We start from the raw sequence: 26790 nt of genomic DNA, 5'->3' as shown, positions 1-26790 counted from the left end.
CACTGAGTATTCAAACAAAAAGTTCAATGGCAGCCCACGATGTACTTACAATCGGCCTATTTTTCCGAATTTTTCCCCCCATAGGCCAGTATCATCTCTGAATACCTCAACTTCAACACTGAAAACATATCTCTGATAAGCAGATGAGCAGCCTCCAAATTCCTCCATTTGAAGTCTTTACTGATTGGGGTTTGCATCTTGAAAATCACTCCATCTTTAGATATACACCCGGTGCAGATGATGTCTTCCGACCGAATGTGTTGCACAGCTTGAAGGCCAGTTCACACCTGGAGCAAAAGCGAATGTGAACATGAATTTGTGATGTTTTTTTTTGCAAGTTTTTGCTTTTACGCTGCAAATTCACAACTCTTCAACTCTTTGCAGCATTTTAAGTCTGGCAGATCAAATCTGACATCAAATTTGCATTTGCATTCGTGTGAAGGATGAACCAGTGTTTGATGCGTTCATTGTGCTCGTGGTTGTCTAATTTGTCTACCAAAATCATGTGATACATGAATATTCACCTGACTGGCAAAACATTACATTCAAAGGACCAAGGAGTGACATTAGTGGAAACGAATCACTAAGACAAGCATGTTTCTTGTTTTTTTTCCCCTGTATTTTTTAGTGGTCCTTCTGAAGAATGGTGAGGTGTATGGTTTTGGGCTTGGCAACCACGGCCAGCTGGGCCAGGGAGATTCTGGAAGCAGGTAACATGAACCGACAATGACTGTCATTATTTATGTACACATAAATCAATGGCTTCTCTCAAAACTGTTGAATAAACATCAAAATCTTCTCCTCTATGGAATCATGTTTCTGTCTCACTGGGTGTATAGTCGTGTTCCCTAACGTGGCGCACTTCGAAGCTTACCCAACTTTCCTTGTGTAGTGTTGCCAAACCTCTTTGTTGATAAACCTCAAATTCATGCAGTGAAATACTGGTACTTTTACCTTTTTAATGCTTGCTATTTAACCTCTGTGAACAATTTCGGTTTCATGAAATTTAATCCGAAATGCAAAAACGGTCGCGTCCGGAAATTGGGCACAAATTGGCGGAGTGTTTCCTAACGTGGCGCACTTGAATAAATCTCAGAAAATTCCAAATTAACATTTAAGAATTTCTGTAAACTTGATAAATTCTGATAAATCATTATTATCTCTACTTACAAACCCAGCCAGATGTTTGTCAGAAAATTATTTTCTTATTTTTCGGGGCATTTTCAAAGGGTTCACTTTGCACTTGAAAATAAAATCGGAAAATCACGCCAAAATTATTTTTTCTTTTAACTTTGTAACGGGTAAATAAACTTGCGATTTATGAACGGGAGTGTTTAGAACTTGATGAAATTTCACTTACTGTGAAATTTCAGTTAAAACTTTTGCTCTAGCTAGGCGCTACAGGCGAAAAATAAAAGTGCGCCACGTTAGGGGCCGCGCCACGTTAGGGTACATCAACAATATATATTTTCCCATTTGTGTGAGAAAAAAATTGAAGATTTGCAACATGCCGTTACAAAGATGTCAGACGAGTAAAAGCTCTGTTTGTCAAAACAAAAAAATTTTACCAAAGACATGAGGATTTTTGTGTGTTTTGTTTGTACCATTCTTTCTATAACGTAGCCAGGGGTTTTGTCAGAAACGCAGGAAAAAATGCCATACTGGGCCACCACTCATATTCCTTAAAGCTATAGTCCATCATTTGCAGCCATCCGAAAAGTAACTGGCGTAATTATTGTTGAAAAACAAACTTGGTTGAAAGATAGTAAGGGAACTAAACTCCCTGTGAAATTATTCTTTCTGGGAAGCTGTCATTTTGAAGTAATCAACAAAAGAAGGCATTTCCAACAGTGATTCTTAAGAAGCACCGTAGGAAAATTTAAATTAGTAGTTCGTTTTGTTATTCAGCGCAGCGCGCGCAAGGTTTGGAACGATGCACACGCGCGCGCGGTTGTTATAATTCGTCGGATCAGTGCGCTACGTCGCGTATAGCTTCAATTCAAAACAATTCAAAACATGATTCAGTAACTTTTGATTTGAAATTGAGATCTTAGAATGCTGTTTTTCTCGGAATGTACAGCTGAAGCTGAGCTGAAACTTCATCAGGTTAGTTGCTCAGTATCCTTCATTAGATTTTGAACTCTTTTGTTACTTCAAACGAACAAAATGCACAAATTACAAATGATGGACTATAGCTTTAATATGACCTGAAAAGTACCAAAAGTTGTAAATCTGATGCAGAAACACTGTTTAAGGAGTGCAAATTCTTTGATAATACTCTAAAATGTTCTGTCATGGCCCATAGACTTTGTGCAGGAGCTCTGAGTGGTGGCCCAGTATGGAATTTTTTTCCAAAATGCAAAGGCACTGCAGCTAGCAGGCCTACCTAAAATATGTGACATGGTCACAAGCAGGCAGACTCGGACAGAGCTACTAATGGAGAAACAACTTACCAAAATGACATGGGGAGACATGTTCAGCGATATTGAGATTTTTTTGAAATTTCTGATGCTACTAATGCTTAAAATATTCTGTAAACGTTTCAAATGAAATTTCCTGGACAAAAGTTTTTTTTTTTTTACAACACTTTTAGAGAGGCAAGTCATTTCTCAAACTGACACTTTGTTCAAGATTTTGTTCTGAAACGCCGCAAAAGTAGCGTGAAATTTTTGGACAGTCCGATTTCAAATGGTAAAAACTTAGCTTTGGAATATCCAATTTCAAAAAAATTTAAAGCAAGGTCTATATTTTATACAATAACTCAAAATGGACTTCTTGCCCAAAAGTGCCTGATTTTGACGTACCACGTCACATATTACCGCGTCACATATTAATGAGAGGAGAAGTGTAGGAATCAAGTGTCGGAGGTTGGAGGAAAACTGAAAGCTCATTCTTTTGGATTTTTGTTTTGTTTTCAGGACGGCACCAGTGCAGCTGCAGGTGCCAGAGACAGTCGTCCAGGTAGCGGCCGGCAGCAATCACACTGTGCTGCTGGGAGTATCTGGGAATGTCTACACCTGTGGAAACTTCCAGGTGAGCAAATCACTCTGGTCCTGTGTTTGATTGTTTGATCTGATTGGATCGAGAAAGTTGCTAAGCGATGTTGTTGTCCAGTCCATAGCAAGTCCTCAGAAGTCCTTCACTAGTCCTCAGAAGTCCATCACTAGTCCTCAGAAGTCCATCAGAAGTCCTTTAGTCCCTCGTTAAGTCACAAGCTATTCAAATGAATTGTGACTGTTCAAGGCTCTCCTTTGTTATTGTGCATCCCCTGGAAAACTTTAGAAAGGACTTGTGATTTACCTTTGACAAGACTAAACACTGTAGCTCAGCACAGAAAATATTTGCGATGCGATCAAGCCAAATGAGTCATTTGTCAACCCTGGTCATGTTTTGTTTTACAGATTTGAAAAGAGCACAATCTGAGCATTACTGCTGTAAAAACCGCATGCTGATACCATTGTTAGTTCAAAAACTAATGTGGAAGTGGGAACACCAAGAGATGTGATGAAGTGATGTGAAGAAGTGGCCCTATTGTGGCCTGAATCTCGAAATGAAAATTCCCGACAAAGGACTTATTTAGCTTGATTGCCTCACATTTGTTAAGCATTTATAAGGAAATGTAAGCTGAACAATGGACTTAATGTAAAATTTTGTAAAAAGAATTTCAGTACCCAGGGTTGACTCTTGTCTTTTTAACTTCCTGGGCCAAAAGTTTGTGCAAATTTGCTAGGCAGAACAGTTACAAGCTGTGAGCATTCCTTGACACTTAACTAAGTGCTCAGCATCTCTATAGACTTGACCATGTTTCGTTTTTTTATTTCTTGACAGAAAGGGCAGCTCTGCCGAGCCATCCTGGAGGAGTCCAACGCCCCCGGGGCGGTGTCACACTCCAGGCCGGGCCCCGTGCCGGACATGGGTCCACAGTACGGCCGCAAGGCCACCTGGGTAGGGGCCAGCGGGGACCAGACCTTCATCAAGGTGGACGAGGCCTTGATCAACCCCAGGATGCTGGAGAACTCACTGGTGTTTGCCAACCAGAGCGTTATAGGTCAGTGAAAAGAGTTTTGATTTATATAGGAGAGAGAAAAAAATGGCCTAACTGTGGGCTCGGTGCACAACTACCCCTTGAATGGTAGGGCTGTGCATTTACGGGTAGTACAGGAACCTGGTATCCAATTGAAAAAAAAACAAAAAAAACGTAGGTACCCGGGCGGGTACCTGTTAAAGAAACCCAACCCATGAAATTGAAATCTTGGAACTTGCTGTTTAGATTGTTCATAAAGGTCCACACAAAAATACTGCCTCATGGGTGCGTCAATACAGCAAGACACAAGTGTGTGCAGTGAGCTTTATGGCTTTACGGTGTAAATTGCAACTTAAAACTTACTTAGTAATTTGTAAAGTTTGTTACGAGTACCCGATCCCATAAACTGGAACCAGTTCCTGACATCAACAATCGGGTACTAGGGTACCTGGTTCCAATGCACAGCCCTACTCAACGGTAACAAAGGGAGAGTTGGGGAATCCACTATACTGGGAGGACATTTAACCGCAAATACGACGCTCTCATAAGATGCACTAGAAGGCCGTAGTAGTTTAGCTCAGCACAGCATTGCTGCTGTTTGTGGTGTTCTAGTGGCCACAGGACGAGTAAAAATCTTACAGACCATTATCATGTTGCGGCCATCATGATTTTTTTCCCCATTCAAATCATCGTAACCAAAGCGAGGCTGGAAGGAAAAATAGTCTGGTTCCTTTTTCCCCAAAAGCATCATCCAGTAATGTTATTGGATACAGGGAACACGACTGCAATGGTGGCAGCTGATAAAGGTATATTGCTGTTGATCTGTACGGAAGTGTCATTGCCCAAAGGAAGCTAGTGGCATCACTCCTGTGTTCAAATTATTGAACTTTTTAAATGGTCACTGACCTCGCTTTTTATGGCGGACCAATACAATATCTTGATCAGTGAAAACAAATGATGCTTGTAGCACATACGCCGTCAGCTTGACATTTCACACAGCATACTTTGCCTGTTTTGTTGAAAGGAAAACTACACTACAGGACTTCAGTGCATGTTTGTTAATTTTTGGATTCAGGATAGCTTCAACCTGTTAGTCGCTGTACCGCCCCAAACCACCCTGCCATTTCATCCTTGTAGTGCTCGAAACTGCCTGTGCACTCAATGTTTTTTTTATCCCCCTGGCTGTAAGCTGGAGGGAGATATTGCGATAGCGTATTCCTTCTGTGTGTGTGTGTGTGTATGTATGTATGAGTATGTAAACACCGGCAATCGTGGACCTCGGACTAAAAGGTTAGGGCACAAACAAAACATCCACGATTGACCGAACATCCGCGATTGAAATCCGTGTACAAAACCAATGAGAGCTGTTGCTAAAAAGAGTACGAACAAAGGAATGAGGATACTGCGATCCCCCTACTGCGATCCTTTTGCGCCCGAACCCGCCCTGAAATCGGTGGTCTTTTTGTCACGCTACACATATCATACAGACCCATATGAACAGCGACCTCTATAGTCATATTAGAGTGTAGCTTGGGATTTCCCCTTTCAGATGCAATCACAGCGTGTGTACATGTATGCGTACATGTACGTGCTTGAATGTATACACGTACGTAAGAGAGGTATGGTCCGTCACCCACCCACCGAGTTTTAGCGCCGTGCGACCTGCCACTTCCCTGAATAAGCCCGGACAAACATCCAATCATCCTAACAGAGACTTGCGTAATATTATGTATTATATAACCGACATACAGTTCCTTGTCATTTGATTGGTGGAACTCACATCACGTGACATTCGTTATTGCTCCCATTCACGCCGCAGCTCAAAAAGTACTATCCGCCCATGGGGAATGGGAAATACTATTCAACAGTTAGGATCATGACGCGGTATTTGTGTGCAAATGCATGCTGGTGTGCGCGTTCAGCATTGGGCGTAGCGCGTATTGTTCCAAAGAGCCAGCGTTACAGCGTTGGGTTCAAACATTTTCGTGAAGGGGTGGTTTAGAAGGGAGAAATACATGTTCCTCCAGTTTCGTATTGAAATAAAAGTTCAAATATATCAAATGACAAGGATCTATATGTCAGTTATATAAAACAAATATTGAGTGGCTTTAAACTGTGAAATGGGAGGAATATTATCGCTCGGTAAAATCTGGTCTTTTCCAGTTCACCCGGCTTCGCCTTGTGAAATGGAAAAGTCCAGATTTTACCTTGCGATAATATTCCTCCCATTCCACGCTGAGCCACTCAATATTTGTATAATACAGTGTAGTATAGGTGCTTATCTATAAGGACAATGGCAAACCTTCTGTGGATGTTTCGTACCATGCAAATTTTCCCATGTCATCTAGTTACACGTTGTATGATGTTAGATTTTGAGATGATGGTATTTGTCTTTGGCAGGTGTGGTACCGCGTAACGGTGCCGCCGGAGTGCGTTGCCTGATGCTGAGTCGCTTAGATGGGACGTGTAACAGCTACACAGAGCAGGATACATCCTTCAATTACGAAGACACTAGCGTGTGCCTGGATCCACTGTATAACGTACTATGGTGGTAAGTACTATAAACAGCCAGCTGCTCGCAGATTATCAACTGTTTTCCACAATAAGTTTTTAATTTTCTTGGGAAAAAGTTGGCCCAAAGCATATTGGGTACCTTTTAAAATAGTGGGTTTTATGTCTTTGGCCTGTCTGATGAAACTGTTTTCGGTTGATTGGCTTTTTCAATTGGAAAAGTTCTCGGCCATATTGAGATGTTTATAGGGGAATTTTTTTTTAACAATTTCTTCACAAATTACTTATAAAATGTTTGAGCTGAATTGGATCGATTCAGCACTTTAACCTCCTTTCCCCCATCGTGGTTTCCTTGTTCCCTTTTTTGAAATGCTTTTCAAAAACATCCAATTGAAAGTTTAGTGTTAGAACTGGATTTCGATAATGATCATTTATCACTAGCTTTCTGAAAGGATGAGGTTTGAGTTTGGCTAGGATTTTGATTCGCTATACAGCCCATTGTTTACTCATTAACTCTTTCTTATTTTAAGTGTGTAGTCTTTTATGTATGCCTTTTATTATGGAGAGAAAGGATTGTACAACAGCAAATTGACGTTTGCCAGTTCAAGTTTTATAAATAAACCACTGACAATGACAATGTTTTTTTCATAAAGTGAGTAACCAATAATCTATCCAAGTTAAGGCCAGTTCATACTCGTGCAAATGAGCACAAACCAAAAAGTTCCACAGTCATGTCAAGTGTTTGCACTGCAAATTTGCAACAGTTGAACACATTTCAACTGCTGCAAATGTTGGCATGATCGTTTCATAATGTCAGTTTAAGTAAGATTTGAGGCTTTGCATGGTGGAGATACAAAATAAAGGTTTGCGGAAACACTGTGTGCGAATAATTTCTCAACTAAGAGAATGGTTCTGAAAAGAACCAGAGGTATAAACTTGACGTTCCGGTCAGTATGCTCTGAGCGTCTTCAGGAGAGTGCCTTAACTCTAAGAAAGTAAATACTTAAGGAGCAAAAGCGAAATCGATGAAGTGTGAAGTTGCATCCTGTGTGGATGCCAAGTAGCTGGGATCCTAGAGCAAGCTTGGTGCCCACGGACGTCGAGTTTATACCTCTGGTTCTTTTCAGAACCATTCTCTTAATTGAGAAATTATTCGCACATGGTGTTTCCGCAAACCTTTCATTATTGATGTCAGTTTGCTTCACATTCGCATTTGCGTGAAGTATGGACCAGTCTCAGGACTGAAACTGACTTTGAGATCCCTATTTTCCCCTTCTCGTCCACAGCTTCTCCCCAGCCAGCGCCACCATCACCTGCCACAGCGTCTTCCAGCCCAGCGTCCGCCCCATCCCCACCCTGCCCTCCTCGGCCTCTGTCTTGACCCCTGAGCTGGCCCTGCCTTCCCCTACCCCGTCAGTCCAAGTCTCCAGGTCCCACTGCGCCTTGCACATGCTGGCCTGCCTGGACACCTTGACGGCAGCCCAGGAGGCACAGTTGACCGTCGTGGCCGCTCAGACCGAGCGCCAGTGCATCACCAAGGTCTATTCCAAGGAGGACTTCAACAGCGTCAACAGATTCGAAGGTGAGAGCTGTGGTGACTTTTTTTCCCTCCCACTTTTTTGAATTGTAGCAGAGTTTTAGGTGTCATTTCTACAGCTACAGGTCTGTCTCCACATCAAGGATATCAAGTTTTTCATGCATGTAGGAACATTTGCATTTACCGGGAAACGTACGTGCTGAATTAACAAGATCATTCTTTCTCATAGTGAAGATAGGACTGATAGCAAATACCCTGTGAAATTATTCCACCTTAAAGGTTATGATTTGGAAGAAAACAATCATTGAAGGTGGTTTTTGAACGTGTATCAGCTACCGTTAGGGCTGTCCCAAATGTTCCGAATCCTCGAATATTTGATCTTCAATCAAAGAATAGCTTTTTGCCGATTTGAATATTTGGAGAAAAAAAACCAACATATATACATACACACAAGACTGTGATGTTGTTTTATTGTTGAATTGCTGTGCTTTATTGTCAGGTGCCTCTTTTTTTGTTACGGTAACTTTTTTGTTGATGGTGGTTCATTGTTCACATCCTTTTAACAGGTAAAAGCCGTTATACATTTGCAAAATACTTAGTGCAAAACCCTCCAGTGCCCCATATCAATGCCAGCGCGCAAATTTGAACTGGCGCACTCTGTGTGCAACATTTGACCAGCAACATTTGACTTAAGATTTTGGGTAATTTCGTTGCTTCAAAAAAAAAAGAAAAAAGAAGCCACATAAGGCAAAAAAAAAAGTCTCCGGTTTCTGGTATGAAGCTTGCCCCAAAAGTGGTGCAGTATGTTTTTTTTGTTTTTTTTGCTTTTTTTTTCTTCAAATGTCGGCTGATGACTGCAAATGGTGCCAGACTAAATTTAGTGCAAAATATATGGGAGTCCAGAGAGGCAAAATAAAGCTTTTACTCGATCATAACCCCAGCTCAAAACACGTTAAAATTGTGCAGCAGCAGGATTCCAGCCAAACCAGTGAGTTTGGCAGTTTTGAGACATCATCTTACATTAAAAAAAACCTTTTCTCATTTTGCCGACGCACATCGCTACGGTGACGCGCGCGCATACCAGAAACTGAAGACCTTTTTTTTGCCTGAAGCAAATAATCCTATGTGCCTTTAAGTCAGGCCACTTGTCTCCTAGTGTGAACAATGCGAATTAGCTTTGTGTTCATCTCTGATTTTCAGTTTCACGCATTTAATTTCAGTATATACTAAAGCTCCTTGTTTGTCACACCATGACTACGCAACCAGGCATCAGACAAACAAGAATCTGACATACTTAAACTTTTGCATGACCAGCGAGTCTTGAACATGCAGTGTGGTATAAAGGGGATGCATGCATTGTTGCTACCTGCTCAGTGGGCAAGGTTAATGGCCAAATCCAGAACAGTACATTTTTGTTTAATAATTGGCCATGGCACAGCATGGTATTTAATACTAACGATGACTACAAGCAACAATCGTTATTGTTAATTGCTTAATTTTAACTTGCTATATATTGACATATATATGAATTCAATGAGGCTAATGCTTGGAAAGTGAACACATAGCATGACAAAACTAGAAATTTGCTCTTAGCCTACATCAGGTTTTTAATCAAAATGTCATGGTACAAGCATCACATTGCCAAAGTTTTATAAATTTCTGAAAGAAATCGGCAAAGCACACTAGATATTGGCTATTCACATCCTAATGCAGCATCAATTGTTGCAATATTCCTTAAAAGGAACCCTTGTGAGAAAAGATAATATTTACATATTTTTCTTTAAAATAGCAAAAAGTGTTTACATTCAACTGATCTTCATTTCATAAGTCATGTGTAAGTACATGCAATTCACATCTTTAACCAGTGTATTTTTTGCTAGTTTCTTGGTGAATTTTGTCTTTAAACCCGACAGTTTCATTTTTGTTCTTAAATTGTCAAATGGAGATCTTCACTTTGGTATTTTAAACACAAATACATCTCCCTAGTTTTCACATTTAAATAACATTTCATTACGCAATATCTGACAACATTCCACTGTAAAAAAAGTCAAATAACAAAAAAAATTAATGTTCAACATTTCACTTTACGCTGAATTTTAACACATCAAACAAGATGCACTGACTTCTTTAAGCAATCACCGTCTATAATTTCGGTAAAATGATGTACATGTACAGAGGTGATTGTCAGCTAACAAGCAAATTTGTCCCAAATTATAACAAATTCAAAATTCTCCTTCCAAATCGGTGGTACATTTGCAGGACTTGTTTATGGTAGAATGCACACCACATCACCAAGATTAAAAATAAATGAGCAATATTTGTCAGGTACTGGTAGTGGTGTTCACTGCAATGCATCTTTACAAAGGCCCTAGCCCAAATTTTAATGCGATACCAGAGTCAATTAAGCTGTTGATGCTGATCGAGAATTTCATTTAGCTACAAAACGTGTATGAAATTCTTGATCAACATTAATGGCTTAAATTATTTGTTAATGATATTTCAAAGTGATAATTGAGTACCTGTTGCCATGGCAACCACATAGATGTTTTTATATCCCCCCATTTGGTCGATTTTTTTTAAATCCGGCATCATATACATGTACATGTATCCTTGTTTTATTATTATAAGAAAGAAACATAGAAAAAGATACTGGCTTTTTAAATCCTAATGCAGCATAAATTGTTGCAATATTCCTTAAAAGGAACCCCTGTGAGAAAGGAAAATATACATTTTTTTTGAGAAAGTGGCAAATAATGTTTACGTTCAACTGATTTTCATGTAAATTGTATCTTTAATTAGTGCATTTCTTCTAGTTAATTCTGTTCTTGAGGGGAAAGCTTACTCCTGCCCCACAATCAGCATCAGTACAGAGACCCAAACATTTGGGCCAAACAGCAGCAGAAAAAAGTTTTTTTTGTCAGAACCAAACAAACCAGGTGAATATTCAGTAGGAGAAAGCCACCATATTGATTGAAGAGCACGGGGAAAGCAAGTTTAATAAAAAGAAAATCAAGCAAAACGGCCGTCTGCATCAGCCTGAAGGCAGGTCACCTCGAGACTGCTGTACAGATCACGGACGCAACTGCAGAACATCGATTATCAACCCACTGACATGACAACCACATAGACATTTTTGTATCCCCCATTTGGCCGATTTTTATTTCCCGGCATCACATACATGTATCCTTGTTTTATTATTGTGTGAAAGAAACATGCAGAAAGATATTGGCTTTTCACCTCCTAATGCAGCATAAATTGTTGCAATATTCCTTAAAAGGAACCCTTGTGAGAAAAGAAAATATATCCATTTTTTTCTGAGAAAGTATCACATAATGTTTACGTTCAACTGATTTTCATTTAAATTTGTATCTTTAACCAGTGTATTTGTGCTAGTTAATTCTGTTCTTGAGGGGACGGCTTATTCCTGCCCCACAATCAGTATCGATTATTGGTGGACTGGGAGCCAAACATATGTGCCAAACATCAGCGGAAAAGGGGTGTTTTTTAGAACCAAACATACCAGGTGAATATTTAGTAGGAGAAAGCCACCATATTGATTGAAGAGCACGGGGATTCAAGCAAAACGGCCGTCTGCATCAGCCTGACGGCAGGTCACCTCAAGACTGCTGTAATACTCACAGAACACAGATGCATGTGCAGAACATCCAATATCAACCCACTGGCCAGCACGGGAATCCCACATCTGTGCGCAGTCTTCGCCCAGATTCTGTCCGTTTGGCTCTCCTGTTGCCCAGCTGACAAATTTGCACTCCTTGCCTGCGTCAGCAGCGTACATCCACTGGTCTTCGGTGTGCTTGTCGGTGCAGCCGATCCAGACTTCGTCAATAGAGGGGTGATGATTCTTCATCATCTGCCATATGAACTGATTCTCATTCTGGGAGTTGGGAACCACCAAGCCAGCACCCATAGCAGAGCAGGCCTGCAATGCCTTATCAAACGTCATTGTTCCTGTCAGCAGCTGATAGCAAGAATTACCAAACTGCCATTGGCAATCAGCATGGACGCATACCAGCAAGACTGACAGCCAGACAAACCTCATTGTGGATGTGAAGTTTTGGTTTGGTGGTCTCTTGATCACGAGTTTTTCAGAGTCAAATGTTGATAAGCGACTGGAATTGTCAATCAAAAAGGTTCTAAGCAAAGTTGGTTCAAATACTCTTGCGCACTAATTTACCACATTGTCCATTTTCTTACACAAGAAGTTTGCTTGTCATGGCCTAAGCTAAGTTGGTTTCCATCAATTAGCACTAGTGGCAAGGGGGGGGGGAATTGCAGGTGAAAAGAGAGCTTCAAGAAAACCTGCATATGAAGGAGACTAAGAAGCTGTTGTACTAAATATTGTAGCAACCCAACCCTCTCGCCTGCAGAAGTCCAAGTCCAGCGGCACAGTGAGACATCTACAACTAGGGCGGATCGTCCATCTTTTCAGGCTAGTCCATCCACCTGTGGTTCCCTCCTCGCACTAAGCTCGCACCTGTGGCTCCCAGAAGCTCTAGCATGTGCAGCCACCACACCCTGGGCAGTTAACACTAGATAAGCTGTTTCTACAGACTATCGCTCAGTGTCTCTAAGCATCATCATGCACTTGCATCTCCTTGCCAACACTCTAGTCCATCAATATACTGTGTCCATCATGTAGGCATCATCACGCACTTGCCTCTCCTGGCCTACTCCAAGCAATGACCTTCTAGCCCTTCAATATGCTGCTTGCTTCTCTCTCCTTCAATATTTATTATGGTGATTATATTTGAAGGACTCGTTTATGGTGGAATGCACACAACAGTACCAAGATGAAAAATGAATGAGCATTGATAATGGTCACGTACCGAGGTGGTGCTGTTCACTGCAGTGTATCTTTGCAAAGGCCCCCATTAATGCGATACTAGAGTTACAATCGTTGATGCTGATCAATAATAAGGGAATAAATGTGTGCTCTGGAGGTTTTTATCACTCTGTTTAAGACCACTTAGAGTCTGGTGTACAAATGTACATGTACATTGCTCCATACTCTGTAATGGACAGCTGATATTGTTGTATGTTTTTAAACATTTTTATTCTGAACATTTTGTGTACATGTGGTCAACCAATGAATAATATATCACTACAAAGGTCTTTTCAAATGAAGAGTGACAATTTTAGAATGGCTCTTTTTAAATTTTTTTTATTCTTACATGTACATGTATGTCTGAAGTGAAGTGCGGTTTTACAAATGCGAATTGTCTTTCTTTGAGTGAAAACAACAAACTCTGTTTCACAATATTAATCCAATCACAATGTTTTATACTAAGTCGGTGTCTGCATATATTAAGAAAGATAAACAAAGTACATTCCCCATGCTGAATGTCTTTTTTGCAAGACAAAACTTCACATTTGAATGAGACATTGTCCGAACAAAATCCGTCCACCTTTACTCGTTGAATTAATAATTGCGGTCCGACAGTAATTGTGGGACGGCTTATGCCTGCCCCACAATCAGTATCAATAATGTATGGAGTGGGAGCCAAACATTTAAACCAAATATCAGAGGGGAAAAAGAGAGTTTTTTTTAGAACAAAAGTTACCAGTTGAATATTTAGTAGGAGAACGCCACCTTATTTATTCAAGAGCACGGGGAAAGCAAGTTTAAAATAAAGATAATCAAGCAAAACGGCCGTCTGCATCAGCCTGACGGCAGGTCACGTCGAGACTGCTGTAATACTCACAGATCACAGATGCCAATTCACGACATTGAATATCAACCCACTTGCCAGAGTGGAAACCCCACATCTGTGCGCATTCTTCGGCCAGTATGATTGGTACGTTTGGCTCTCCTGGTGACCAGCCATCAAATTTGCACCTCTTGCCTGCATCAGCAGCGTACATCCACTTGCCCTGTTTGTCCTTGTCGATGCAGCCGATCCAGACTCTGCCATCAGTCATGAGATTGCTTGCGATCTCCTCCCATATGAACTGATTCTCATTCTTGGAGTTGGGAACCACCAAGCCACCACCCATGGCAGAGCAGGCCTGCAATGCCTTATCAAACGTCATTGTTTCTGTCAGCAGCTGATAGCAAGAATTACCAAACTGCCATTTGCAGTTGGCTTGGACACATACCAGCAAGACTGACAGCCAGACAAATGTCATTGCAGACATGTTGTTTTCTCGTCTCTTGATCGCAAAATTTCGGAATTTGGCAAAGTCAAACGTTGAAACTGACCTGAGTCAACCAATGAAAAAAGTTCTAAGCAAAGTTGGTTCAGTCTTCTATCTGAAAATGTTCAGTTTCCCAGTCCTGGTCTAAGTCAGATGTGGTTTTCTATCAGTTATATGTAGCACTGGTGTTACAGGCAACAGTGAGGGAGAATTTTGGGGGGGGGATTGCAGGTGAAAAGAGAGCTGCATGAAAACCTGTTCTTGAAGGAGATTAAGGTGGAAAAGATGTCGCACATTAAGAGTCCCACCCTTTCGACCGCAGAAGTCCAAGTTCAGTATGAGGTCTTACAACTAGGACAGTGTTCGTTCACCGTTGGTCCCCTCCTGGTGCAAAACTCTCACTAGTGGCTCCTATATGACTCTAGCATGTGCAGCCACCACACCCAGGCAGTTAATAATGCAACACTAGATAGCCTGTTTGTATACAGACTGTAGTTCAGTGTCCATAAGCATCATCATGCCTTGCATCTCCTTGCCTAGATTGTAGCCCATCAATATTGAAAGCCAACTTTGATATCCACCTGAGGCGATTTGTGCAGTGTACAATGTACATGTACATTGTGTAAGACAAGAATATGCACTTGCCTCTCCTTGCCTACTCCAACAAATGAAATTATAGCCCATCAGCATACATGTACTGCTTGCTTCTCTCTCCTTGACTTTATTACAGTGAGTACAATTTGAAGGACTCGTTTATGGTAGAATGCGCACAGCATCTCCAAGATTTAAATCAAGTAAAATTGGTCACGTACAGGTTGTCATGGTAGTGGTGTCCACTACAATGCATCTGTTTGCTTCTCTCTTCTCAAATATTTTTACAGTGAGTGCAATTGAATGACCTGTTTTTGGTAGAATGCACTCCGCATTACCAAGTTGAAAAGAGATGAATATTGGTCGTGCAGTGGTGTTCACTTCATTGCATCTTTACAAAGGGTCCCATTTATTGGAGTTAATTAAGTCGTTCATGGTGATAACAGATTTTGTGTTGCTGCAATACATGTACATGCACACGTATTCGTATCTTGTCTTTTTTGTAACTATAATTAGTAATTGAGCCTGCTCACAAGTAAATGAAAAGGTACCCTTTGCCATGGCAACTCTAAAGATGCTTTTGTAACCCCTAACTAGGTTACTGTTTATTTATTTCTGAGGCAGGTTGTCAACAAATATTTGTTGGTCATGTTGCTATGGCAGTTGAAACCAATTCTTTTTCAGTTTTCATCTTTTATCTTTCTAGGTTGTAGAGTACCAAAGTGTGACGTCAGCTATCATTGTTCTGGTTCACTCTGGTTCGCATGCTGATGTCTTCACACACTTAAGCTGTGCGCGTGGAACAGAATACGCGGCGCACTTCGGTACTCTATTCTGTGTAATTTATTGGACGCCTTTTGAATTGAACAAATGGTCGGTATTATTTGGATAGGCTTTTTAATTTGATTATTGTCAGTAATGTTTATTGTAGGGTCCAATCATATAACATCAGAGTTCCACGTGACCATCCAGTTTCCTGTGATTGGCCACCATTGTAGTAGGCAAGCATTTGGTTAGCAGCCACGTCAGGTGTTGTAAACTAGACAGTAGGGCTAATTTTTAAAAATAACCGCACATTTTTTTATGAAATTACAAATGGTCACTGCCTTTGGCAGGTACAGTGGTTATAATAATACCGACCCAGCAATTGGTGTTAGCTCGGCATATTTCTCACAGTTTTTGCCATCCTCACAGTTTGCCTGCTACATGTACGTTACCTACTGCACCTGGTACCATACGATGTTTGCCAACTTCAATGGCAACTCTATTAAAATTTCCGGTACCCGGATGTAGGCCAGGTCATCTTTACTATATTTTTTGCTTCAACTAACTTTTTGGGTAGCTGTTTACAAATGACGTACTCTACCTTTTACCATTGTGTGTCTGCTAGTTTCTTGGTGAATTTTGTCTTTAAATTCAACAGTGACATTTTCTTTTCTTAAATTGTCAATTTGACATCTACGTGTACACATTAGTATTTTAAACACAAATACATCTCTTGAGAGTTCACATTTCATCAACATTTCATCAGTCAATACCTGCCAACATTCGAAAAAGGTCAAATGTCCTGCTACGCTGACAATTCAACAAATCACTTTACACTGAATATTAACACAAGCAAGGTGCCTCAACATCTACAGGTGCATCAGTGGTTCACTGTACGGTATATTGACTATTCCTGTAAATGATGTACACACCTGATTGCCAGCTAACAACCAAATTTGTCCAAAATCATAACAATTCAAAAATCTCCTTCCAAGTCCGGTACTGAATTAATTAATGTGTACCGGTACTCTAAGTTTTCTACCCCTACAAAAAAATGTCAAGACTAGAGCTGTGCTTAGTAAAGAACCTGGCATTTATTTTAGTTCCACAAATACCTTCCTTCCAATGAACATTCATGTACATGTAATTTCTCCATACTCTGTAATGGACAGCTGATATTGTTGTATGTTTTTAAACATTTTTATTCTGAACATTTTTTTCTTTATAGGATTTTGTGTACATGTGGTCGCCAGAGTGCCCACTCAACCAGTGAATAATATATCACTACAAAGGTCTTTTCAAATGAAGTGTGACAATTTTAGAATGGTTCTATCTTTTGAAATTCATTATGTTTGAAGTGCGGTTTTACAAATGCGGATTTCTTTGAGTGAAAACAACAAACACTGTTCCACAATGTTAATCCAATCACGATGTTTTGTACGCATTTGGTGTCTACATAAAGGAAGATAAACAAAGTACATTTCCCACACTGAATACTATTTTTTTTATAGCAAGACACTAAATTCACATTTGGATGAGACATTATCCAAAAAAAAATCTGTCCACATTTACTCATTGAATTATTAATTGAGGCCCGACAGTAATTCGGTTCTTGTGGGATAGCTTCCTCCTGCCCCACAATCAGTATCGATAATGTATGGGCTGGGTGCCAAACATTTAAGCCAAATATCAGATGGGAAAAAGAGTTGTTTTTTTTTAGAACAAAACATATGCCAGGTGAATATTTACTAAGAGAAAGCCACCATCTTTATTCAAGAGCACGGCAACTTAAAGATAGACAATCAAGCAAAACGGCCGTCTGCGTCAGCCTGACGGCAGGTCACCTCTAGGCTGCTGTAATACTCACAGATCACAGTTGCAAATGCAGAACATGTAAAGTCAACCCACTTGCCAGCATGGAAATGCCACATTTGTGCGCAGTGTTCTTCCAGTTCCAGTATGTTTGGCTCTCCTGGTGCCCAGCAGTAAAATGTGCACTCCTTGCCTGCGTCACCAGCGTACATCCACCTGCCTTCTGTGTGCTTGTCAGTGCAGCCGATCCAGACTTTGCCATCAGTTGTGAGATTGCTTACAAACTTTTCCCATATGAACTGATTCTCACTGTGGGAGTCGGGCACCACCAAGCCAGCACCCATGGCAGAGCAGGCCTGCAATGCCTCATCAAACGTCATTGTTTGTGTCAGCAGCTGATAGCAAGAATTACCAAACTGCCATTTGCACTTGGCATGGACGCAAACCAGCAAGACTGACAACCAGACAAATGTCATTGCAGCCATGTTGTTTTTTCGTCTCTTGATCACAAATTTCACTCAAACGTTGAAAGCTGACTAGAGTCAACCAATGACAAAATGTTCTAAGCAAAGTTGGTTCAGTCTTTTATCTGAAAATGTTTAAATGCGCTGTTATTTCTTGCGCACTAATTCATCACATTATCTCCCACCTGACACAAGCAGGAGCAAAAGCGTTTTCCAGTCCTGGTCTAAGTCAGATGTGGTTTTCTATCAGTTAGCACTGGTGGTGGCCTGTTTTAGGTAACGGTGAGGGAGAAATGGGGGGGGGGGGGATTGCGGGTGACAAGAGAGCTGCATGAAAACCTGTGGGTGAAGATATTAAGGTGGAAAAGATGTAGCACATGTACTCAGAATCCCATCCTTTTGACTGCAGAAATCCAAGTCCAGTGGCACGATGAGGTCTTACAACGAGGGTAGTTGGTACACCTTTTTCAGGGTAGTTTGTTCTTCACCTTTGGTCCCCTCCTGGCACCAAACTTCCACGAGTGGCTCCTATGACTCCAGCATGTCCAGCCACCACACCCCAGGCAGTTAATAACCTGCATCTATAAAAACTGTAGTTCAGTGTCTTTAAGCATCATCATGCACTTGCCTCTCCTCACCTAAATTCTAGCCCATCAGCCAATGTTGATAGCCACCTGAGGCAGTTCTTGCAGTAGCAGACAATAATGTACTGTGTCTATAAGCGTAAACACACACTTGCCTCTCCTTGCCTACTCCAACCAATGAAATTCTAGCCCATCAGTGTACATGTACTGCTTGCTTCTCTCTCCTTGACTTTATTACAGTGAGTACAATTTGAATGACTCGTTTAATGGTGGAATGCACACTGCATCTCCAAGACTTGAAACAAGTAATATTGGTCACGTACAGGTTGTCATGGTAGTGGTGTTCACCACAATGCATCTGTTTGTTTCTCTCTTCTTGAATATTTTTACAGTGAGTGCATTTGAATGAACCGTTTTTGGTAGAATGCACTCCGCATCACCAAGTTGAAGAGAGGTCAATATTGGTCGCGTAGTAGTGTTCACTTCATTGCATCATTACAAAGGGTCCCAATTACTGCAGTATTGGAGTTAATGAAGTCGTTCATGGTGATAAAAGATTTTGTGTTGCTGTAATACTAGTACATGTACACCTACCGGGTATCTTGTCTTTGCTTTTTTAATGATAATTAGCAATTGAGCCTGCTCACAAGTAAATTAAAAGGTACCTGTTATCATGGCAACTCTAAAGATGTTTTTTGCATCCCCTACTGGGTTACTTTTTATTTACTTCCTAGGCAGGTTGTCAACAAATATTTGTTGGTCATGTTGCTATGGCAGTTGAAACCAAAATTTTCATCTTTCATCTTTCTAGGTTATAGAGTACCGCAGTGTGACGTCCGCTATCATTGTTCTGGTTCACTCTGGTTTGAGCGCTGATGTCTTTATACATTTAAGCTGTGAGCGTGGAACAGAATACGCGGCCCACTTCGGTACTCTATTCTGTGTAATTTATTGGACACCTTTTGAATTGAACAAATGGTCGGTATTATTTGGATAGGCTTTTTTTTTAATTTGATTTTTGTCGATAATGTTTATTGTAGGGTCCAATCATATAACATCAGAGTACCACGTGACCATCCAGTTTTCTGTGATTGGCCACCATTGTAGTAGGCAAGCATTTGGTTAGCAGCCACGTCAGGTGTTGTAAACTAGACAGTAGGGCTTATTTTCTCAAAATAATCGCACATTTTTTATGAAACTACAAATGGTCACTTCCTTTGGTAGGTACAGTTTTTATAATCATACTGACCCAGCAATTGGTGTTGGCTCGTCATTTTTCTCGCAATTTTTGCCATCCTCACAGTTTGCCTGCTACATGTACGTTACCTACTGCACCTGGTACCATACGATGTTTGCCAACTTCATTGGCAACTCTATTAAAATTTCCGGTTCCCGGATGTAGGCCAGGTCATCTTTACTTTAATATTTTTTGCTTCAACTAACTTTTTGGGTAGCTGTTTACAAATGACGCACTCTACCTTTTTACCATTGTATGTCTGCTAGTTTCTTGGTGAATTTTGTCTTTAAATTCAACAGTGACATTTTGTTTTCTTAAATTGTCAATTTGACATCTACGTGTACACATTAGTATGTTAAACACAAATACATCTCTTGAGAGTTCACATTTCATCAACATTTCATCAGTCAATACCTGCCAACATTCGAAAAAGGTCAAATGTCCTGCTACGCTGACAATTCAACAAATCACTTTACACTGAATATTAACACAAGCAAGGTGCCTCAACAACTACAGGTGCATCAGTGGTTCACTGTACGGTATATTGACTATTCCTGTAAATGATGTACACACCTGATTGCCAGCTAACAACCAAATTTGTCCAAAATCATAACAATTCAAAAATCTCCTTCCAAGTCCGGTACTGAATTAATTAATGTGTACCGGTACTCTAAGTTTTCTACCCCTACAAAAAAATGTCAAGACTAGAGCTGTGCTTAGTAAAAAACCTGGCATTTATTTTAGTTCCACAAATACCTTCCTTCCAATGAACATTCATGTACATGTAATTGCTCCATACTCTGTAATGGACAGCTGATATTGTTGTATGTTTGTAAACATTTTTATTCGGAACATATTTTTCTTTATAGGATTGTGTGTACATGTGGTCACCAGAGTGCCCACTCAACCAGTGAATAATATATCACTACAAAGGTCTTTTCAAATGAAGAGTGACAATTTTAGAATGGCTCTATCTTTTAAAATTCATTATGTCTGAAGTGTGGTTTTACAAATGCGGATTTATTCTTTGAGTGAAAACAACAAACTCTGTTCCACAATGTTAATCCAATCACGATGTTTTGTACGCATTTGGTGTCTACATAAAGGAAGATAAGGCCAAAAAAAAAAATATTCGGTCTCTGGTCAGACCAAAGTTTCGTAATTGACGTGGGGACGCGTTTTTTTTTTTTTTTTTTTTTTTTCTTCAAGCTTGGATTGTACAGACAAGGTGGGGTACTATTTTGCTTTTTTTGTGTCCTCATGAACATTGGTGTCCTCCATAATTTGCCTTGGTGCTCTCGATCATTTGCCTTGGTGCAATTTCCCATTCCTTGGTGCTCTTCGGTAAAAAAAAATTGAGGAGGTGCGGCAATAGAGGGCGCTGTTGGAGCTACCGCGGAACATTTTGGAAAAAAAAAGATTGACGCGCATGATTAAAATCGACGCGCGCGCTGACCAGAGACTGACTTATTTTTTTTTTTGGCCTAAACAAAGTACATTTCTCGTACTAAATATTATTTTTTTTCTAGGAAGACACTAAATTCACATTTGAATGAGACGTCCAAAAAAAAGTCCGCCCACATTTACTCATTGAATTATTAATTGAGGACCGACAGTAATTCTGTTCTTGTGGGATAGCTTCTTCCTGCCCCACAATCAATATCGATAATGTATGGGCTGGGTGCCAAACATTTAAGCCAAATATCAGATGGGAAAAGAGGGTTTTTTTTAGAACAAAACATATGCCAGGTGAATATTTACTAAGAGAAAGCCACCATTTTTATTCAAGAGCACGGCAACTTAAAGATTGACAATCAAGCAAAACGGCCGTCTGCGTCAGCCTGACGGCAGGTCACCTCTAAGCTGCTGTAATACTCACAGATCACAGTTGCAAATGCAGAACATGTAAAGTCAACCCACTTGCCAGCATGGAAATGCCACATTTGTGCGCAGTGTTCTTCCAGTTCCAGTATGTTTGGCTCTCCTGGTGCCCAGCAGTAAAATGTGCACTCCTTGCCTGCGTCACCAGCGTACATCCACCTGCCTTCTGTGTGCTTGTCAGTGCAGCCGATCCAGACTTTGCCATCAGTCGTGAGATTGCTTGCAAACTTTTCCCATATGAACTGATTCTCACTGTGGGAGTCGGGCACCACCAAGCCAGCACCCATGGCAGAGCAGGCCTGCAATGCCTCATCAAACGTCATTGTTTGTGTCAGCAGCTGATAGCAAGAATTACCAAACTGCCATTTGCACTTGGCATGGACGCAAACCAGCAAGACTGACAACCAGACAAATGTCATTGCAGCCATGTTGTTTTTTCGTCTCTTGATCACAAATTTCACTCAAACGTTGAAAGCTGACTAGAGTCAACCAATGACAAAATGTTCTAAGCAAAGTTGGTTCAGTCTTTTATCTGAAAATGTTTAAATGCGCTGTTATTTCTTGCGCACTAATTCATCACATTATCTCCCACCTGACACAAGCAGGAGCAAAAGCGTTTTCCAGTCCTGGTCTAAGTCAGATGTGGTTTTCTATCAGTTAGCACTGGTGGTGGCCTGTTTTAGGTAACGGTGAGGGAGAAATGGGGGGGGGGGGGATTGCGGGTGACAAGAGAGCTGCATGAAAACCTGTGGGTGAAGATATTAAGGTGGAAAAGATGTAGCACATGTACTCAGAATCCCATCCTTTTGACTGCAGAAATCCAAGTCCAGTGGCACGATGAGGTCTTACAACTAGGGTAGTTGGTACACCTTTTTCAGGGTAGTTTGTTCTTCACCTTTGGTCCTCTCCTGGCACCAAACTTCCACTAGTGGCTCCTATGACTCCAGCATGTCCAGCCACCACACCCCAGGCAGTTAATAACCTGCTTCTATAAAAACTGTAGTTCAGTGTCTTTAAGCATCATCATGCACTTGCCTCTCCTCGCCTAAATTCTAGCCCATCAGCCAATGTTGATAGCCACCTGAGGCAGTTCTTGCAGTAGCAGACAATAATGTACTGTGTCTATAAGCGTAAACACACACTTGCCTCTCCTTGCCTACTCCAACCAATGAAATTCTATCCCATCAGTGTACATGCACTGCTTGCTTCTCTCTCCTTGACTTTATTATGGTGAGTACAATTTGAAGGACTCGTTTAATGGTGGAATGCACACTGCATCTCCAAGACTTGAAACAAGTAATATTGGTCACGTACAGGTTGTCATGGTAGTGGTGTTCACTACAATGTATCTATTTACTTCTCTCTTCTCGAATATTTTTACAGTGAGTGCATTTGAATGACCTGTTTTTGGTAGAATGCAACTCCGCATTACCAAGTTGAAGAGAGATCAATATTGGCCGTGTAGTGATGTTCACTTCATTGCATCATTACAAAGGGTCCTAATTACTGCAGTATTGGAGTTAATTAAGTCGTTCATGGTGATTAAAGATTTTGTGTTGCTGTAATACTAGTACATGTACACGTATTTTGTCTTTGCTTTTTTAATGATAATTAGCAATTGAGCCTTCTCACAAGTAAATGGCCACTCTAAAGATGCTTTTGCAACTCCTACTGGGTTACTTTTTATTTATTTCCCAGGCAGGTTGTCAACAAATATTTGTGGGTCATGTTGCTATGGCAGTTGAAACCAAAGTTTTCATCTTTCATCTTTCTAGGTTCTAGAGTATCGAAGTGTGACATCAGCTATCATTGTTCTGGTTGTGCGCGTGGAACACAATACGCAGCGCACTTTGCTACTCTATTCTGTGTAATTTATTGGACACCTTTTGAATTGAACAAATGGTCGGTATTATTTGGATAGGCTTTTTTTAATTTGATTTTTGTCGATAATGTTTACTGTAGGGTCCAATCATATAACATCAGAGCACCACGTGACCATCCAGTTTTCTGTGATTGGCCACCATTGTAGTAGGCAAGCATTTGGTTAGCAGCCACGTCAGGTGTTGTAAACTAGACAGTAGGGCTTATTTTCTCAAAATAACCGCACATTTTTTTAATGAAATTACAAATGGTCACTGCCTTTGGCAGGTACAGTTGTTATAATCATACCGACCCAGCAATTGGTGTTAGCTCGGCATTTTTTTCCACAGTTTTTGCCTTCCTTACAGTTTGCCTGCTACATGTACGTTACCTACTGCACCTGGTACCATACGATGTTTGCCAACTTCAGTGACAACTCTATTAAAATTTCCGGTACCCGGATGTAGGCCAGGTCATCTTTACTATATTTTTTGCTTCAGCTAACTTTTTGGGTAGCTGTTTACAAATGACGTACTCTACCTTTTACCATTGTATGTCTGCTAGTTTCTTGGTGAATTTTGTCTTTAAATTCAACAGTGACATTTTATTTTGTTAAATTGTCAATTTGACATCTACGTGTACACATTGGTATTTTAAACACAAATACATCTCTTGAGATTTCACATTTCAATAACATTTCATCAGGCGATACCTGCCAACATTAAAAAAAGGTCAAATGTCCTGCCACTCTGACAATTCAACATTTTACGCTGAATATTAACACATCAAACAAGGTGCCTCAACAAATACAGATGCATCAGTGGTTCACTGTACGGTATATTGACTATTCCTGTAAATTATGTACACACCTGATTGCCAGCTAACAACCAAATTTGTCCAAAATCAAAACAATTCAAAAATCTCCTTCCAAATCAGCTGCTGAATTAATCAATGTTTGTACCAGTACTCAAAGTTTTCTACCTCTACAAAAAAATCTCAAGACTCGGCAGGGTTGGCTGATTTAAATCACGTTAATTTAAATCACTGATTTAAATTGCGATTTAAATCAAATAATTTTTTAAATAAAAATCACTGATTTAAATCACTTTTTTGTAAAAATCTTATTTTTGGCAGTTAGCATTGGTGGTGGCCTGTTACAGGCAACAGTGAGGGAGAATTGGGGGGGGGGGGGGGTTAGCAGGTGAAAAGAGATCTGTATGAAAACCTGTTCCTGAAGGAGATGAAGGTGAAAAAGATTGCACATTAAGAACACCACCCTTTCGACAGAGAAGTCCAAGTCCAGTGGCACGATGAGGTCTTGTTCGTTCACCTTTGATCCTGTCACGGCGCAAAACTCTCACAGCACAAAATTCTCACTAGTGGCTCCTAGGACGGTATCATGTCCAGCTACCACACCTCAGGCTGTTAATGTAACACTAGATAGCCTGTTTCTATACAGACTGTAGTTCAGTGTCCATAAGCATCATCATGCCTTGCATCTTTCTTGCCTTAATTGTAGCCCATCAATATTGAAAGCCAACTTTGATATCCACCTGAGGTGATTTGTGCAGTGTAAGACAAGAATATGCACTTGCCTCTCCTTGCCTACTCCAACAAATGAAATTCTAGCCCGTGAGCATACATGTACTGCTTGCTCTAGGGTGAGTACAATTTGAAGGACTCGTTTATGGTAGAATGCGCACAACATTTCCAAGATTTAAATCAAGTAAAATTGGTCACGTACAGGTTGTCATGGTAGTGGTGTTCACTACAATGCATCATTACAAAGGGTCCCAGTTACTGCAATATTGGAGTTAATGAAGTCGTTCATGGTGATACATGTACATGTAAAAAAAGTCATTCAGCTGTAATACATGTACCGGTTCATGTACACATACTCATATCTTTTTTTTTGAATGATAATTAGCAATTGAGCCTGCTCACAGGTAAATGAAAAGGTACCCATTGCCATGGCAACTCTACAGATGCTTTTGCAACCCCTACTAGGTTACTGTTTATTGATTTCTGAGGCAGGTTGTCAACAAGTTGGCAGGTTGTTGCTATGGCAGTTGAAACCAAAGTTTTCATCTTTCATCTTTCTAGGTTATTGAGTGTCAAAGTCTGACATTAGCTGTCATTGTTCTGGTTCACCCTGGTTCGCGCGCTGATGTCTTCATATATTTAAGCTGTGCGCGTGGAACAGAATACGCGGCACACTTCGCTACTCTATTCTGTGTAATTTATTTTATTGGACGCCTTTTGAATTGAACAAATGGTTGCATTATTTCGATTGGCTTTTTTGTCTCACCTGAACGAAGTTCAGGAAAGAGACTATGCAATCACTATGTCTGTCCGTACATGTATGTCAGGGCGTACGATCTGATACACGGTCCCCTCTGGAGATATGTGTTCAATAGGGAACAAAAGATTGTATACGTCTCCACAGGGCAATTTCTATAGATGAATAAGTCTCCACAAGGTTCTCACAAAATAAATATATGGATTTTACTCAAAAACTAGGAATTTCCAAGTTGTGTTGATCCATCGCAAATTGAAGTATTTTATTTAAGGGATACTAAGTCCGAATTTCAGCCCAGGAAATTAATTCTGGTAAAAATAGGAGCATTTTGAAAGTACACTTTCAAACTTCAAAACTTTAGTACATGAGAACAAAGGAATGACTCCACAAGGAAACAAATTTCAGTATGCGCGTATCCGTCCTTATGTATGTTATTTTGGTTAAAGTTTAAAAAAATTGGTCTCATTTGAAAAGTTGAAGTCCAATTGGAACCGAAATGGGGTCATAGATGCAACATGGCAACCTTCATATGATAATAATGTCAAAGGTCACATCTGGTTTCCTTGTGATCGGCCACCATTGTAGTAGGCAAGCATTTGGCTAGCAGCCATGTCATGTGTTGTAAACTAGACAGTAGGGCTTATTTTTAAGTAAAATAACCGCACATTTTTGTATCAAATGGTCACTACCTTTGCCATGTACAGTTGCCACAATCATACCGACCAAGCAATGGGTGTTGGCTCGGCATTTTTCTCACAGTTTTTGCCATCCATCAAAGCTTGCTTACTACATGTACCTACTGCACATGGTGCTACATGTATACGATCTTTGCCAACTACAGTGGCGACTCTTATTTTCCGGTACCTGGATGTAGGCTAGGTCACGTGGGTCAGCCCTATTAGAATTTGTTTGTTATATTACATAATTTGGCTTCTGATAATTTGTGGGAAACTACAATGTAAGCTGCTGGTGGCAATACTTGTACCGGTAGTTCAGCTGTCACACCAATTTAACCCCGTACTTAAAGTACGGGGTTAAATTTGTGTGACAGCTGAACAAAAAGGTGGCA

At 40.4% G+C, this 26790-nt stretch overlaps 5 protein-coding genes across 5 annotated transcripts in view; 1 reads left to right on the top strand and 4 right to left on the bottom strand.

Annotated features, from left to right (window-relative positions):
- LOC119733949 (E3 ubiquitin-protein ligase MYCBP2-like) overlaps positions 1-8173 on the top strand; it is a 62510-nt gene extending 54337 nt beyond the window's left edge. The window contains exons 18-22 of the mRNA XM_038207314.1: positions 629-710; positions 2919-3033; positions 3829-4048; positions 6425-6575; positions 7822-8173. Of these exons, the coding sequence (XP_038063242.1) occupies positions 629-710; positions 2919-3033; positions 3829-4048; positions 6425-6575; positions 7822-8158 (905 nt within the window). The 3' untranslated portion in view covers positions 8159-8173. The remainder of the gene's footprint in view (positions 1-628; positions 711-2918; positions 3034-3828; positions 4049-6424; positions 6576-7821) is intronic.
- A 2820-nt stretch (positions 8174-10993) lies between these two features.
- Positions 10994-12334, bottom strand: LOC119733948 (hepatic lectin-like). The gene has a single exon (XM_038207313.1). It carries the CDS (start codon positions 12130-12132, stop codon positions 11647-11649), a length of 486 nt encoding a protein of 161 aa, XP_038063241.1. The 5' UTR covers positions 12133-12334; the 3' UTR covers positions 10994-11646.
- A 1396-nt stretch (positions 12335-13730) lies between these two features.
- On the bottom strand, positions 13731-14411 carry LOC119733917 (hepatic lectin-like). The gene has a single exon (XM_038207279.1). It carries the CDS (start codon positions 14226-14228, stop codon positions 13731-13733), a length of 498 nt encoding a protein of 165 aa, XP_038063207.1. The 5' UTR covers positions 14229-14411.
- Positions 14412-17386: 2975 nt separating this feature from the next.
- LOC119733916 (hepatic lectin-like) lies at positions 17387-17881 on the bottom strand. Its single transcript, XM_038207278.1, has one exon. It carries the CDS (start codon positions 17879-17881, stop codon positions 17387-17389), a length of 495 nt encoding a protein of 164 aa, XP_038063206.1.
- Positions 17882-21495: 3614 nt separating this feature from the next.
- Positions 21496-21990, bottom strand: LOC119733914 (hepatic lectin-like). Its single transcript, XM_038207277.1, has one exon. The coding sequence runs from the start codon at positions 21988-21990 to the stop codon at positions 21496-21498; it is 495 nt and encodes a 164-aa protein (XP_038063205.1).
- Positions 21991-26790: the final 4800 nt, after the last annotated feature.

The sequence above is a fragment of the Patiria miniata genome, unplaced genomic scaffold, assembly GCF_015706575.1.
Source record: "Patiria miniata isolate m_02_andy unplaced genomic scaffold, ASM1570657v1 HiC_scaffold_26, whole genome shotgun sequence".
Taxonomy (NCBI): Eukaryota; Metazoa; Echinodermata; class Asteroidea; order Valvatida; family Asterinidae; genus Patiria; species Patiria miniata.
This window is presented reverse-complemented; position numbering and strand designations above follow the sequence as displayed.